General features: G+C 33.6%; 1 protein-coding gene across 2 annotated transcripts in view; it reads left to right on the forward strand.

Moving 5' to 3' along the window:
- The window catches only part of LOC127863762 (deleted in malignant brain tumors 1 protein-like), a 92,239-nt gene extending 76,543 nt beyond the window's left edge, over positions 1–15,696 (forward strand). For both annotated transcript variants that reach the window (XM_052403400.1, XM_052403401.1), the window contains 10 exons: positions 386–520; positions 928–1,062; positions 1,911–2,045; positions 8,515–8,636; positions 8,900–9,125; positions 9,801–9,935; positions 12,558–12,677; positions 13,215–13,242; positions 13,385–13,416; positions 13,665–15,696. In XM_052403400.1, coding sequence (XP_052259360.1) covers positions 386–520; positions 928–1,062; positions 1,911–2,045; positions 8,515–8,636; positions 8,900–9,125; positions 9,801–9,935; positions 12,558–12,677; positions 13,215–13,242; positions 13,385–13,416; positions 13,665–13,831 — 1,235 coding nt within the window. In that variant the 3' untranslated portion in view covers positions 13,832–15,696. The remainder of the gene's footprint in view (positions 1–385; positions 521–927; positions 1,063–1,910; positions 2,046–8,514; positions 8,637–8,899; positions 9,126–9,800; positions 9,936–12,557; positions 12,678–13,214; positions 13,243–13,384; positions 13,417–13,664) is intronic.
- The last annotated feature ends 886 nt before the right edge of the window (positions 15,697–16,582 follow it).

The following is a 16,582-nucleotide window of genomic DNA, read 5'->3' on the forward strand; positions in this document are numbered from 1 at the left end:
TATCTCGGACAACCGACAACAAAACAAATGTCGGAAATGACATTCGAAAACGACCGATTTCGGATTAAAATGTATAAAAAATCGTTGGTACTTGAATTCGTGGTTCGGCGGAACAACGAAATCCACGAAAATTAGAACCACACGAACTTTAATGATTTTACAGTATGTAAAACCGTTAATATTTGATGTTGGGAACGAACGGTGATTGTTTGTCGCCCAACACATTGGAGACACAGTTATGTACTATTTAATCGTATTAACATAACATCTATTTTTGTAGTCAGAACAAAACAATGGTCTATTTCTCCAAGGTATACATCGATACAATATGGGGAACATATAGTATACAAAGTCAAAAATACATGTTGTGTACTTTTGTTGACAGACTGCCCGCAAGGAACTTACAGCGAAAACTGTTCCAAGCAATGCAATTGCCTTGTAGGCCCATGCGACAGTGTTACGGGTGCATGTGGAAATAGTATCTGTAAAGACGGATGGAAAGGAGCAGCGTGTAATGAAAGTAAGTTGTCAAAGGATATTATTGAAACAAAAGCACAAATAGCTCATGTGTGCAATGACGATAGGTAGCATCCGCATGTAACACCCTTGACATCTGACAACATATTTACCATTTAAATTTGTAAATGACGTTTATGACACATATATAATATACAGACACGTCGTTATTGATTTTGATTAATTATTTTATCATAGTTATTTCATTCAAATAAATGGTGTTAATTTCGATGACGTATTTGCACATTAAATAATGTTTCGTACAAAAACAAGTGTTCTTATTTAAAACACATTTTTTTTAAATAACGATCGATTTTGAATTAACGTAAAACTGGTTATTGTTAGGCAACTTTTAGAAAACCGACAAGCATGTCATGAAGGTTACCAAAAGTTTTAATTGTTTGTGTACAGACTGCCCCCTTGGAAGTTACAGCGTAAACTGTTCCAAAGAATGCCATTGCCGTTTTAACCCATGCGACAGTGTAACAGGTGAATGTGCAAATGGGGGTTGTAAAGACGGATGGAAAGGAATAGCGTGTAATGAAAGTAAGCTTTTAATTGATAATGAGGAAAAAACATAAAACAAATATATCATATGCTGTCGAAACGCGATGGCTCGATGCCGCTTAACTTAAATTTCCGGTTTGATTGAAATCTCTTCAACAAGCTAAATTTTTATTGCAACGTATTCGTATAAATTTTGATCATTTGACTCGACAACAAATCGCGAAAGTCGAATTATCACTTAGCTCGAACAATTGTATCAACCCAGTCATAAAGGTCACACCTTATTTTGGTTGGTTTGGCTTGAACGCCCTTAAAGTTGTATAGATCTGAACATAAATTTTGAGCGCTTGATAAGTACCACGCTATAATTATCTGTTGCAAACTTGTAATTGACTCAGTTATTAACTGATTTGAGTAAATTATGTTATTAACCTTATCGTTTATTGGATTGATTCACATGAATTTCGGATGTCTGAAATTGTTCTTGTCGGTCCCCGTCAGTTTGAGCCATCGGGTTTCGACTTAAGGTAAATAAGATAGGTAGCGTCTGAATATAACACTCTAACAATCTCACACAATATTGACCATTTTAGGTTCGTAAAGGTTTTTAGATATGTTTTGAGCAAATACATAGACTACAACAATGTAGTATTGATTTGGATTATTTGTATGAGCATTTATGGAATGCACAAACTTGTATTAATTTCTATGACATAATATCACACACGAAGGACAACACTAACATAGAAACGCTTGCTTAATTCATACAAAGTTATTTGAACAACGATTTGAATTTTCTTAAAACTGGTAACTTTTAAGTTCATCGCTATTGTAAAAATGCATACATGGCACTCCGGTTACCGAAAGTTTCAAGCGTTTGTTTTCAGACTGCCCACTCGGAAATTACAGCGTTAACTGTTCCAAGCAATGCCATTGCCGTTTGGGCCCATGTGACGGTGTTACTGGTGCATGTGGAAATGGTGTCTGTAAAGACGGATGGACGGGAAAAGCGTGTAGTGAAAGTAGGTTCTCAATTGCTAAAAATTAAAAAACAACAACAAATATTTCATATATGTAAATAGCATAAGGTAACGCTGGCATATAACTAATGCTTTAGAATACTGGCGACAGATTGGCCTTTTTGAGTCGTACATGTGCACAGATATGTATGAACACATATATTATGTACAGTGATTTCGGGATTGATTTGGATGAAGTATTTAAGCGGATAAATGGTTGTCTCATGCACAGTGCTTATTGTTGAAAGGTGATTGCGCAGTACAGACCATACACTGACCAAAACACGCTAGCTTAATTAATACAATGCCATTGAAAAAACGATTTTTAAATTACGCAAAACGTGACACTTTTAAAGTATTTATCATTGTAAAAAGACATACATAAAGCGCAAATTACACAACTTAATGGAGCATTCATACATGCATAAGAATATGTGTTAAATAGTTACAACATGCCATCCATGCAAATTTGGGGGTTACAGCACCCGTATCTTATGCCTCGACTATATAATCTGCTACCATATCGATGATAATTGCGCAATAATCAATACGCATCCTGATGGGCGCAACTGCAACGTTGTTACGTCACAGAATGTAACTGATTAAATACAGTCATGTCCGGCAATCTTGGGCCCCTGATAATTTTGCGCACTTCACTGTTTGGCATGTTTGTACAATTGGTCGTATTTTCGTACATTTAATTAGGTAATTACTTTAATCGACCTATGATATGATTCAATTTCAGTATGAACGAGATTGTTCTTCAGCAGTTATTTCTATTTGCAATCTAAATTTCCGAGAATGTTTCATGTTGTCATTAGTTTGTGAAATAATATTAAATATTTGATAATAATTGTATTATTTCCTGACACAGCTGTAATAAGTACATCGACTTGACCTTAGTTATAAACAGGGAATGTGTGCTTCAAAAGTTTGACCTTTTACCATAAAATCTCAGTGAATGTTTTAAAACCCGTCATAAGCAAATATCGCACATGTTTATCTACGGGGAGTCTAATATACCAAACATATATAAAAAATTTAAACATATTTCTTTGAGTATGTTTGTCTAAGAACACTTCTGTTAATTAGATGATTGAGGGTTTATGATCAAACAACTGATTAGAGACCATCGTCAAAATATTCAAAGCATAGGTACTTTGAGATTAAAGAAGTCAGCCGTGATGCAAAAATGAACACTAAGGATACTTATAATATTTGATATTTCAGATATATAAGTTTATTTTAGTAAAAGTATGACATCCTTCAAGTAAATATTTAATAAAATTATTTCAGACGTGCGTAAGGTTACGAGATGATGGAATTGTTAAAATATTTTGTTTATCAACTACATACGCTTTCGGAAAGCGCTTGATTTAATGTTGCAGATATGTTTGTGTTTATAAACGTCTATCGGAATTATATATACTCAGTAAAGAATTACATTATTATGTGATTTCGATCCAATGTATATAAGCCTATTGAGTGAACACGAGTACCGGACAACATCATACATTGGTATCAGAGTCGACACTATCATTTTCATAAATAAGACTTCTTTAGCCTAATGTTCAATATTTACGCTTATGCCTCAAATGGCGTCATCAACGCGAGCCCTGCAAAGATCCGTAACATCGCTGTTCGGGAGATTCAAGGATCGCGATTACGATATAACTTGACAGTTCATTGATGTAATTATTTATGTATTAGCATTGTTTTTTCCGTCTCAATCACGTATTTACCCAAAATGCATCAAAATGTTATATCCATATTTTTTAATTGTTAAAATAAGATATAAGTTCATGTAAGTATTTTCAATTGCGTGTTATTCAATGTTTGAAATGCAAAACGTATTGTCGACTTTAGTTAACCTGACGTTAACCCATTGTATTAACAAATACACAGTCGCATCATTCTCGCTAAGAGCGTTGGCTTCAACACTTGATTACTGAATAAATAGTACTGATGCAAAGAGCGTTGAAGTCATTGTCTCTAAATTAAAACAACATGTATTGCTGTTTGATTTGCTTAAATGCTTGATACAGGTAAATATTGATATGTGACACGTTCACATCTCCATGTGTATACATTTCCATGTGGTTATTACCAGGATAAAATAGGTGATGCAGCTGGAAACATCAAGAAGTTGTATGCGGTAACATTTGATTTACTAGGAAGGTCAAAAGTCAATCCACTCCCGTGTCACATCAGTGTAGTCTCGCTTGCAAATGATTTCTTGCGTTACTTTGCAGACAAGATAATCATGGTATGAACATGTTTACTGAATTCAAGCCTTTTTCAGAAAATGATATTGCAAAACTGTGTTATTCATCAAAACCTACAACATGTGAATTGGATGTCTTTCCAACAACTAAACTCAAAGCTCATTTTTACACAACTAGTACCTGTTGTGACGGAAATCGTCAATCGCTCACTGCTTTCTGGTGTGTTTCCTGACGAGTGGAAGGGAGCTGTCATTAAACCTCTTTTAAAGAAGAAAGGACTTCCACTTGAACTGCAAAATTATCGTCCTGTGTCAAATCTAACATTTCTTTCAAAACTTCTTGAGAAGGCTGCAATACATCAGATAAACAACCATATTGAGTCAAATAAGCTCCTGCCAACATATCAAAGTGCCTATCGAAAACATCATGGAGTAGAGACAACCATGGTAAAAATGTACAATGACCTTTTGGAAACCATAGACAGAAACCTAATAACTATTGTAATAATGATAGACCTAAGTGCTGCGTTTGACACTATTGATATTCATATTCTTATTCAAATTCTCCGAAATGAGTTTGGAATCCAAAGTACCCCATTAAAATGGATTGAGTCATACCTGACTAACATAACACTGAAAGTTTTGATTGAACAATCTTCATCTGACACTGAGCTTTTGAGATTCGGCGTCCCCCAAGGCGCCTGTGCTGGACCAGTGATTTTCACTCTGTATATATCGGCCCTCAACAAGGTGGTTAAGAAGTATCCAGCTGATCTGTATGGCTATGCAGACGACCACAAGATTGCCTTAAAGATTCAGGCAGGAAATCATGAAAATGAAGCATACGTGATACAACAACTTGATAAGTGTCTCAATGATATTATAAACTGGATGACAAATTTCAAGCTGAAAATGAACCAATCAAAAACAGAAATCATTTTATACGGAACAAGGCAACAATTATCTAAAATGTCCATATCAAGTGTGAGTGTTGGAGGATGCATGGCTAAGTAAGTAGACCGTGTGAGAGATCTTGGTGTTACAATGACCAACACTCTTAACCTTGACCTTCACATCACGAAGAAGTGCAAAATTGCCCAAATGCAATTGCGTAATTTAAAAGCTATACGCAGGCATTTGACACAGAAGTCAGCGGAGGTGTTAGTGCATGGTCTTGTACACTCCCATATTGACTTTTGCAATGGTTTATTCACCGATCTACCAGATTACCAAATTCAAAAGCTTCAGCGGACTCAAAATCATGCCGCAAGAGTGGTCCTGAATGCGTCATTTGATCAAACAAGTGCTGAACTCTTGAAACAACTCCACTGGCTGCCAGTAAAAGCTAGAATCATGTACAAAGTCCTGGTTATGGTCTTTCGTGTTGTCCATGGTTATTCTCCTGGCTACTTGCAAGAAATGTTTGTCCCAGCAAGCAGTCGGTATAGACTTCGATCACAAAGTGACTGTAATCTTGTTATTCCCAGGAGGCGAACTCAGATGGCAGATAGATCTTTAGCTGTTGTTGGCCCGAAGTGGTGGAACAATCTACCAAGCCACTTAAAAATCATTGACAATGAGGGCTGTATTAGATCAAGTATTAAAACTCATTCGTTCAATCTATTTCACGGATAACCAATGTGCAGTGTTTGTGAAGCGCAATAGAATATTTTAATAATAATTTTTGCGCTTTATAAGTGACATGTATTTGTATTTGTATTTAGACAACGTAAATTTGGCTGCATAGGCGCTGATAAGCCGATTCGATTATGAAGCTGAATAGATTGAAATTAGCAACATGTCCTATTAAAAGACAGGCTTTTTTCAAGGTTGACCCGCGTACTTAAACTGTTAATTGTTATTGTTTGTCGCACAACACAAGCCTGATATATACACATACTATCAAACTATGAATACAGTACGCGTTATGAGTGTCAGACTTCACAATCGCAAGTTACAGCGTAAAGTGTGACCGACATCGCTGTTCGCGGGATCCATAGACCGCGATTACGATATGACTTGTAAGGTCACATATGTAGTTATATATGCATAAGCTTTTCAGTCAGAGGAACCTGAACCACTGTGTCCGGTGCTATCGTGTGTTTATGATTACGTTTTCAAATCGCTATGCATCTTAATAATATCCCTTCGTAACTGTTTATGTTTGAGAACGGAATGGGATATTTAACAATGCTTAATATTCAGCTATCATGTTGTCTCGGCCGAAGTTTAGAGTCAATTAATCTTCAAAGACATTGTCAGAGATAGAAACAAAGTATTACAATTAACACAGCAAATAATATAGAATATTAAGCTTCGCTGTGCTAGAAGTATATGATCCGAATTTAAGTATACGAAATTATAGCCTTCGAATAAGGAATGGGCAAGTAGTGTGTTCCTTGCTCGAAAACCTTTTATTTTTGACGATGAGTTTATGATATTTTATTTTAAATGATAATTAACAAACAAGTATAACATAAGCATGAACATCATGTTATTCGTAGTTTGGAAATTAGAAATATGTATTGCACTACGCTTCTTCTCACTTTCGATACAAGACTTTCTTTTTCGCGGTTTAATTACAGAAATTAAAATAATCTTCATTCCTTATTCAAGTTGGATAAGGAAATAACATATTCTTACTCAAATGATAACTAACAAAAAAGGTTACAACATAAAATAACATGATTGTATATATAGGTCTGATATTGAAATAATTATTGATATAGCTGCTGAGTCGTATTTAAAAATAACCCGGTTCCTTTTTCCGCGGTTGAATAAGGACTACATACTTATATGTTCCGTAGTCTCTATGATGTTAATGATTCTTCCGAGCTCGTCATTTAACATATTGAATGAGCATTGCAGACTTATCAATAAGTTTTATACACTATAAAGAAGTGATACAAGTCAGCATACACTTGAGTCTCTCGCTATGCGATATCAAGACCAGATCCATATAGCATTCAACTGCAGATGGTATCATATTTGTTCCACTGTTGGACTGGACGGGGGAGGGGGCTCTAATAACTCAGTGTACAAATAATTGTAAGATAGTAATATGTTGCTATTTAATAATGCTGCTTCCAACATTAAAAGTTTAATAAAACGCTGTGTATAACGTATTTAAAAGTTTAATAAAACCATGTGTATAACGTATTTTGAATCATAATATTTATTTTTTGTATTTAAATGGCCATTGGCCTCCAACACGTAACAGATACAAAAACTGTTACATTTGATTTTATTTTGTTAATAGATCATGTTAAAATTTGAACACGTTTAATATTTATTCTTCCATTAGTTTCATTTTCAAATTTATCACCAATATCCATGTCAATCGTGGTTTCCGAAATGTCTTTTAAAATATAAATTTGATGTATTTATTAACATGATTAATTGATATGACGTAACTTCACATGAAAGACGAACTTACAAAGACACGCTTGCTTAATTAATAAAATGTTATTGGAACAATGATTTACAAATTAATTAGAGTAAAGTTATTAAACTGCTGTGCTTATTAGCGCCTATACATAATGGTTTTTGAAATATAAATCAGACCAAAAGTATTAATATTCATTTTGAAAACTTTTATGTTTTAATAAAAAATTTAACTGATTTTAGTGGATAATAATAAAAAAACTCAAGCTATTATAATAAATACTGTTTTTAATGGAATTTTTCTTTGAATCTTAAAGGAAGATTATACGATTTTGTAAAATATTTATACATTTATTTAAAATGTGTAAAAACACTTATTAAACATATGTTTCAATATAAGTTAAAACCAAAGTTAAGAAGAACATGTGTCGAAAAATGCGAATTAAGCCAGATATTTTATTATGAAATCGATAATGTCTGTACAGTCGAATTCGCCAGCATGTAAATCATGCATGTACCATGTGAATCTAAATTTAGTTTTACGGTACATTTTAAATTCCTGCAACGATATCTATTCGTACGACACACGAACACTAATTCTGATCCTAATAAAAAGACGAATGCTTCGTTTATTGTAGGAAAACATCTGCGAAATATCTTCGTCAAAATTGGCTCGGGCGCTAATTTGTCTTGCTGCATTTATGAAATTCGTATTCAATGTATATTTTTTCTTGCCTATTTTGTGTTATTGTAACATATTTTATCAATATATTACAATTTAACACATATACAAAATGGTACAATCTTTCTTTAAAAATTCTAATTCAATTGTATTTCAGCATTTTGTATCACGTGCTTTTACAGAGTGTGGCGGTGTCCTGACTGATCCGATTGGGGTCATCACGAGCCCCAACTTCCCGAACGATTACAACAACAATGAGCGATGTACCTGGATCATAAAAGCACCAGAAGGCAGCCAGATCAATGTGCATATTTGACATTTTTATAATGGTGCAATTAATCACCAAATATATTTTTTTTTATTAATTTGTGTATGAATAAAGAAACTGGATCATATTCACATAACATTTGGAATTTAAGAGCATTCTGATAGTATTCTTTATTATTACCGTGTTACATTTGAAATTAATAATTTCAAATGTGTTATCAAAGCTTCAATATGTATTACATGTACACAAGTTTCACCCCCATTAATTAACTCTAAATTACTTGCCTCTTGTGTTTTCAGTTGAACTTTACAGACGTTGTTATGGAGTCCCACAAGCTGTGCAGACTTGACCACCTGGAGCTCTTCAACGGACCTAACGCCTTCTCTCTGTCGATTGGAAAGTACTGTGGGACAAAACCTCCTGTAGGATTTAAATCGCAATCAAACGTTGTCTGTATTTTCTTTCTCACAGACTCAGTCAGTAGTGCAAGGGGTTTCAATCTGACGTATACATTCTCCGTTCAAGGTAGGAATCATTATAAGAATGCTACCGTTGAGTGTCATTAAAAACAATTTTTCTACATGTTCTTATTACAATTCTGCACTTCATCACAGCTATGAAACCACACCACTTACCTTTAATTAATTGAAAGGTCATTTTTGGTAATATATACACTGGGTTATATATAACATATATATTACACATAATATATATTACAAGGTATATATATATACCTTGTTTGGTTATCTCAAACACGTATTTATCTACCTTTTGACTTTGCTTTCAGTGTAATATCATATGTTTAAAATTGTTCTAATAATATATTATGCCATGTAAGCATTTAAAATGCGTTTTTGTCCATTTTTTTCATTTCCTTAACCAATGCCCATATTTTTTAATGCAATGTAAACAAATTTAACCTAGAATTCAATAGTTCTCCAGAATTTATTGTTAATAGTTTGCCCTGATTAAACGCAAGCGAAAATTTTACTTCAAGTCATCGCATCATCCTCGCGAAAAGCGTGGGCTTTATTTCTTGATTACTGAATACATGATTTGTCCCTCAGAAAACGTTAAGAGTTTTTCTGTAAGTTGCACAATTTGCTGTGCATTTGTAAAACAACCGTAAACCTGTTCTCTAATGCGTGATATATTAACGTACTATCAAATAATGAATACATACAACGTTTTTGTTTTCAGACTGCCCACTTGGAAGTTACAGTGTAAACTGTTCACAGCAATGTCGTTGCCTTGTGGGCTCATGCGACAGTGTTACGGGTGCATGTGGAAATGGGGTCTGTGAAGACGGATGGAAAGGAATAGCGTGTAATGAAAGTATGTTGTGAATTGATATTAAGGATAAAATACCAAACATATAATACATATATCATATATTTAAGTAAGATAGGTAGCGTTCGCATATAACTTCTAGTGATTTTGCATTTACGATTCCTGCATGTGCACACGTATTAATGAACACATATGTTATGTATAGTAATATTGGTATAGATTTGGATTACTTAATTGAGCATATTAATTGAATCCACATAAACAGTGTTAATTGCAGTAATGTAGTAACATAGTTAAACGAAGCAATACGTACACAGATATACGTTATTAATTAGTATAATGTTATTTAAACACAGACTTTTAATTTCCGAAAAATTAATTATTTTGAAATTCACCTACATTGTTGAACGCAATACATATTACCAAACTGTTCGAAGCACTTGCCCTCTTAAATGCGATATAAAAACGCGAACGGAACGTTTCCACGTTCATCAAAAACATGCTTAATTTGATAGCTAAGTTCTGAAATCATTTTTAGTTATTATATTATAATGCAATTCTTGTTCTGTTTTGTATAGGCTAAAGGTCATCACAATTCTTTAGAGACTATAAATGCACATTCAAATACCTAGCATTTATACAGCGCAAACATTATTAACACAGTCTATTGAGCTGCACAATTACATAGCAGTCATTAAGTTAAGAACAAAATGTAAAAAATATACATTTCTGTTCAAGACCCTTAAAGTAATCATTATTTACTGTTTATGTTAATAGCAATGCAGACTTTATATTCCGACTAGAACACTCGTTGTTTGTGAAATAATGTATACAGATGGGTTTTCAGCCTTTATCTCTAACTGGCTTCAGACTCTAAATTCTGAATATAATGAGGTACTTTTTTTTCAAAATGTTAGACAGAAAACAACATTATTTCTATAATCACATTTTGTTTGTTGAAAGAATCTAGAAATTTTGTCTTATTTTGAGACCGCAATCTGTACAGTTCTCGAGCAGATACAAACACTTCCCTGCTAGTAATGTAGAATTGATGACACGAACGACAACAGCTTCGAGTTTAAACATCACCCTGATTTTACCTGGAAGAAAGTTAAACTGTTTAAAAAGATCAAATACAGTTATGTGTACCGCCCTCGAGCAGAGAAACATTGAAACAAAAACATTTCCCTAAGGTTAACTGGAGCTATACCATTGATGACACGACAGACCCTTAACATCACACTGGTTTTATCTGAAGTCAGTGTTACTCTTTAAAAAGATCAATAATTGATTGTTTAAAAGAAGACTTGCGAACGTACACACGAATGTTTGTCCCGATAATAATTCATGAGTTCTTTATAAAGGCAACGGGTATATTCTGCTAACCCTGTTGCTATTCCTCCTATTCCTCCTTCCCCTAATCCTCCTTCTCCTGCTCTTAATCCTGCTCCTCCCCCTACTCTTCCTCCTCTTCATCCTGCTGCAGCTCCTCCTCCTGCTGTTCCTGCTGCTCCTGCTACTCATCCTCTTCCTGCTATTCCTGATGCTTCTACTCATTCTCCTCTTCCTGCTGCTTCTTCTCCTTTTCTCCGCCTCCTCCTCCTTCTCCTGCTCCTCCTCCTCCTCCTGCTCCCCTCCTGTTGCGCCTCGTCCTCCTTCTCGTCCTCCATCTCGTTCTCCTCCTCGTCCTCATCCTCGTCAACCACCTCGTCCTCCTCCACGTCCCCCCCTAATCCGCCTCCTTGTACCAATTCTCGATCTCCTACACGTACTCCTCCTCGTCCTCCTCCTCCGCCTGCTCCACTTCCACCTCCTACTCCTCTCCCTTCTCATCTTCCTGCTCCTCTCCCTGTTCCTCCTTCTGCTGCTTCTCCTTCTGCTCCTTTTCTTGCACCTCCTCTTGCTCCTGCTCCTTTTCCTGCTCCTATTCCTGCTCTACTTCATCCACCTCCTTTTCCTCCTCCTCCTCCTCCTACTTCTACTACTACTACTATAACTACTACTACTACTACTACTACTACTACTACTACTACTACAACTACTACTACTACTACTACTACTACTACTACTACTACTACTTCTACTACTACTACTATTTCTACTACTACTACTACTACTACTACTACTACTACTTCTACTACTACTACTACTACCACTACTACTTCTACTACTACTACTACTACTACTACTATTACTACTACTGCTTCTGCTACTACTACAACTACTAATACTACTACTACTACTTTTACTACTACTGCTTCTGCTACTACCACTTTTACTACTACTACTTCTACTTCTACTACTACTACTACTACTACTACTACTACTACTACTACTACTACTACTACTACTACTACTACTACTGCTAGAACTACTACTACTACTAATACTACTACTACTACTACTACTACTACTTCTACTACGTCTAATGCAACAACAACAACAAAAACTACCACTTCTACTACCTCTTCTACTAATTCTACTACTACGTTTACTACTACTAATACTGCAGCTACTATTACTACTTCTGTTACTACTTCTACAACTGTTACTTTTACTCTACCCCAAATCTTATCACTTCTATTAATTACACTTTGCTAGTACTGCGTCGACTGCTTCTACTACTGCTGCTGTTACTAAAACAGCAATAACTTATTTATTTCATAGCCAATGAAGATGCAATGCCATTGGAGACAATTGTGTGGACTGCAGTGTCTTCGGTTATTGGTGTGGTGATGATAGTTGGCGTCACAGTCATTGCTTGTGTGTGCCACGAAAGGAAAAAAAGTAAGAAACATTATTTAATTATTTAATGCGCTACATGATAGGTTCTGAAATTTTGTCAACAATCATAGATTAAGATGATACGTGTATTTATGTCATTTTTTCGTTTATCAACATGTTTAATTATGTTACTCTTGGAAAATGGAACCGTTGAATTATTAACTTACAAGGCATCGAACGTATTACTTTATTTTATTGTTTTAAATTTAAGTAACGAATCTTTGCTTATATGTTATTTTACACATGTGTGTTTGTGGTTAATGTTGAGCTTAGTTCGAGTTGTGTTTAAGTATAAACCGATTTCAATCCCGAATGTTTCGGAATAATTGTTCCTATGCCGTCACCCAAGTTTAAATCCGTGTTGCATCTTAAATGTTTGTTTTTTGTTTTGTTTATATTATAGACGCTTGTTTTAACAACACAATTTCACATTTTACCAGCTTTTTTAATTGTGTAATATATCTTGTCATTAAGTCTCATATTTAATAAACATTATTTTAATCTAACTAAGGTAAGACACTCTTTTTATTTCAAATACAGAAAAGATGGCTCCAAACGCCGTTGAACTGTAAGTACAAAAGTTTCACACACATTATTTTTGTTTAAATTCAAGTGTGAATATAAAATTGTTTACAAATGTATTTCAAAAATTCTTGTCAATAGCAGTATATTGTTTGGAATATTATGATAACGGTTTTATTTATGTTTAGGAATGAACTACAATCATCAAATAGTCCCCAAGGTAAGTGATTGATTTCATTCAACTACCAAGTTATATTTAATAAATAATAAGACATACGTCACTTCTTAAATAATATATTCTTCAGATAATATATCGCACGGTGTATTTGGAGGTTTACACCAAGGTTTCACTTAATTCAACGCACATCTTATTTCATTCACAGGGTAATTAAAGACAAAAACGTATTAACATAAATGATGTGTTGTAAATCCCTTACCATATTGAATAACAACTGTGATATATTTTAGTGTCAGAAAGTTATGAAAACAACATATATCGTTTTGAAGGCTTGCCAGACGACAACATGTACGACGCTATCGGTCCGTGTGAAGAACTGGTAAATGACGAACGCAAGTACGACGGTCAAGGGCAGACAAAATACTCAGACGGAGTTCTTTACGAAAATGACTTTTAGCGATAAATATAAAGAATACGCCAACAAAGAGTAGTGATTTGTAATGAAATAGGAGAGTTAAGACCAAAAATCATTTTTAATAGCTTGAATTCCGCGAGTGATGATTGTTTAATTCCTCAACACCAACTCACATGTTAGTTTTATAATTACCTCCTTCATTTATAGAAAAAAACGTGCATGAAATAAACTGTTTTCTTTGAGCTTTTCTGGAATGAAGTTGTAACGCACACAAGAAGGACGTTATTATATTACATGCCGTCAATTGGTGTTTATGGTGTACGTTATTTTCTATATTTCCTGGAATATAGCTATGTTCGCACATATATTTTGTATGGAGAATATATCGAAAACTAAAAAAGATATACATTCGAAACTTTAAAGATATATTTAACTCATCGACTGAATGAGAAGTTTATCATAAATCGTGCTTCCTTATTTGTAAAGTATTTCGCCTTGATCATTGGCAATTGACAATGTTTGATGTATCATAGTTTTGCATTTCTTTTGTTATTCTCTGTGCCTTAAATACTTTGAAGATACTCAGTTTAGGTTCTATTTAAGCTATATATGTTATCTTATATAAAGCAATATATTTATTGTCTGCTTCCAACCTTTTTTTCTGCCATAATAACAAGTAAGTGTTTAGGCATGTTATAGATTATAGATTGACTTGTTGATGAACATCCTTTTTCAAATGCGATTGTAGTACACTAATGAAGCAAACATGTCTCGAAAAATGTGTTCAAATTATTCTTCTGATTAAGATTTGTATTTCTTGGAATATGAATATTTGTTTCGCCGTATAGAATATCATTAAAATCATCTTCATCCTATATCTTATTATTTGCATATTGTTTGTTGAGTATTGTTAAGCAAACATGTCTCGAAAAATGTGTTCAAATTATTCTTCTGATTAAGATTTGTATTTCTTGGAATATGAATATTTGTTTCGCCGTATAGAATATCATTAAAATCATCTTCAGCCTATATCTTATTATTTGCATATTGTTTGTTGAGTATCATTACTAATGTTTTGTGTTGTTATTTTCAAGCAAAATTTCAGATTCTTAATCACCATGAAAAAATATAAAGCATGCATGTTTTGCTTCGAACATTTAATAATGTTTTTTATGCGGATGTATGTTTTCTGAAACATAATGAAAATAGATTTAAGTGAACATCACCATAACGTGAACCGTGAAAGTGTGATTTTTTAAAACTCAATTTGAATATATTAGCTAATGTGGCAAGATAAACGTTTCAATAACATACATTAAAAGTAATACTTTTCCGAATAGATGATTCTGTTCATTTGTTTTATATGATTCATTCGTTATGCGAATTAACTAACAAAATCTTTTTAGCATTGAATGTGTTTGTTTGTATATCACTCTTTTCGCCTTAAAAAATAACAAAATTATGTATATTTCAAAGATTATATTCATCGTTATTTGTTAGTATATTATTTTTACATTTTTGACCTCATTTTGTTATATGTTCATTTTTATTCATCGATCTGTATATGTACCATAAATAGGTTTTTACTATGGAAATATTTATCGCAATATGTTTTATTCCGGTTGATATGTCATATAACATATTACTGTAAAATATTACACATCTTTGTAAACGTATATCATTACATGAGAGTGAGCTATGTTTCTTATGTTTTATTTTATGTATGGAAATAAAATCATTCGACATTCAAAAACAACAACTGCAAATGCATTTGTTCTGTTTTGGCAAGATTCTTGTAAAGTATGCCATCGTCAAAGAGCAGCTTATGAAAAATCGTATTTGTTAATTTGTTGTATTTTTAGCGGGATCGTTTTTCTTTATATGAATAAATTGAGTACGAAAAATAATATACAGTTTTGATATGATTTGAAAGACATGCGTCACGTAATGTATATGTTTTAGGTTTTATTTATTTCATCATTACAATCAACCAGAACAGAATTACTATATAAACGCGAGATCATCCAATATAACCTAGGTTTGGTTTTAAGGATAATACTGTCGAAATCGTTGAGTGTATATTCTCGCGTGAATTCGTGCGTTAGTAATTGCTACTCGTAATGTTTATCGCAATTTGTGTATTACAGTTGATATGTCATATAACATATTACTGTAGAATATGTCACATCTTTGTAAACGCATATCATTAAATGAGAGTAGGCTCTGTTTCTTATGTTGTATTGATGGGTGGAAATAAAATGATTCGACATTGAAAAACAACAAATGCAAATGCATTTGTTCTGTTTTAGCAAGATTCTTGTAAAGTATGCCATCGTCATAGAGCAGCTTATGAAGAATCGTATTTGTTAATTTGTTGTAACTTTAGCGGCATTGTGTTTCTTTATATGAATATATTAAGTACGAAAAATAATATACAGGTTTAATATGATTTGAAAGACATGCGTCATGTTATGTATAATTTAAGGTTTATTTCTGTCATCATAACAATTAACCAGAACACAATTGCTATATAAACGCGAGATCATCTAATATAACCTAGGTTTGGTTTTGATAATACTACTGTCGTAATCGTTGAGAATATACTATCGCGTGAATTCGTTCGTTAGTAATTGCTACTCTTATTTGCAACTTTATCAGTCATACTCAAATTAAATAAACACAAAATACCCGTGCAGAAAGATCAAATGTCAGTCTAAAGCTTTTGGTTTAAAAGAAAGCACTGGCTTTGCTGAATGTTACTTAATCATTTATCGGGGTATATAAACCTACCAC

Source organism: Dreissena polymorpha, unplaced genomic scaffold (genome assembly GCF_020536995.1).
Source record: "Dreissena polymorpha isolate Duluth1 unplaced genomic scaffold, UMN_Dpol_1.0 chrUn034, whole genome shotgun sequence".
In the NCBI taxonomy this organism is placed as follows: domain Eukaryota; kingdom Metazoa; phylum Mollusca; class Bivalvia; order Myida; family Dreissenidae; genus Dreissena; species Dreissena polymorpha.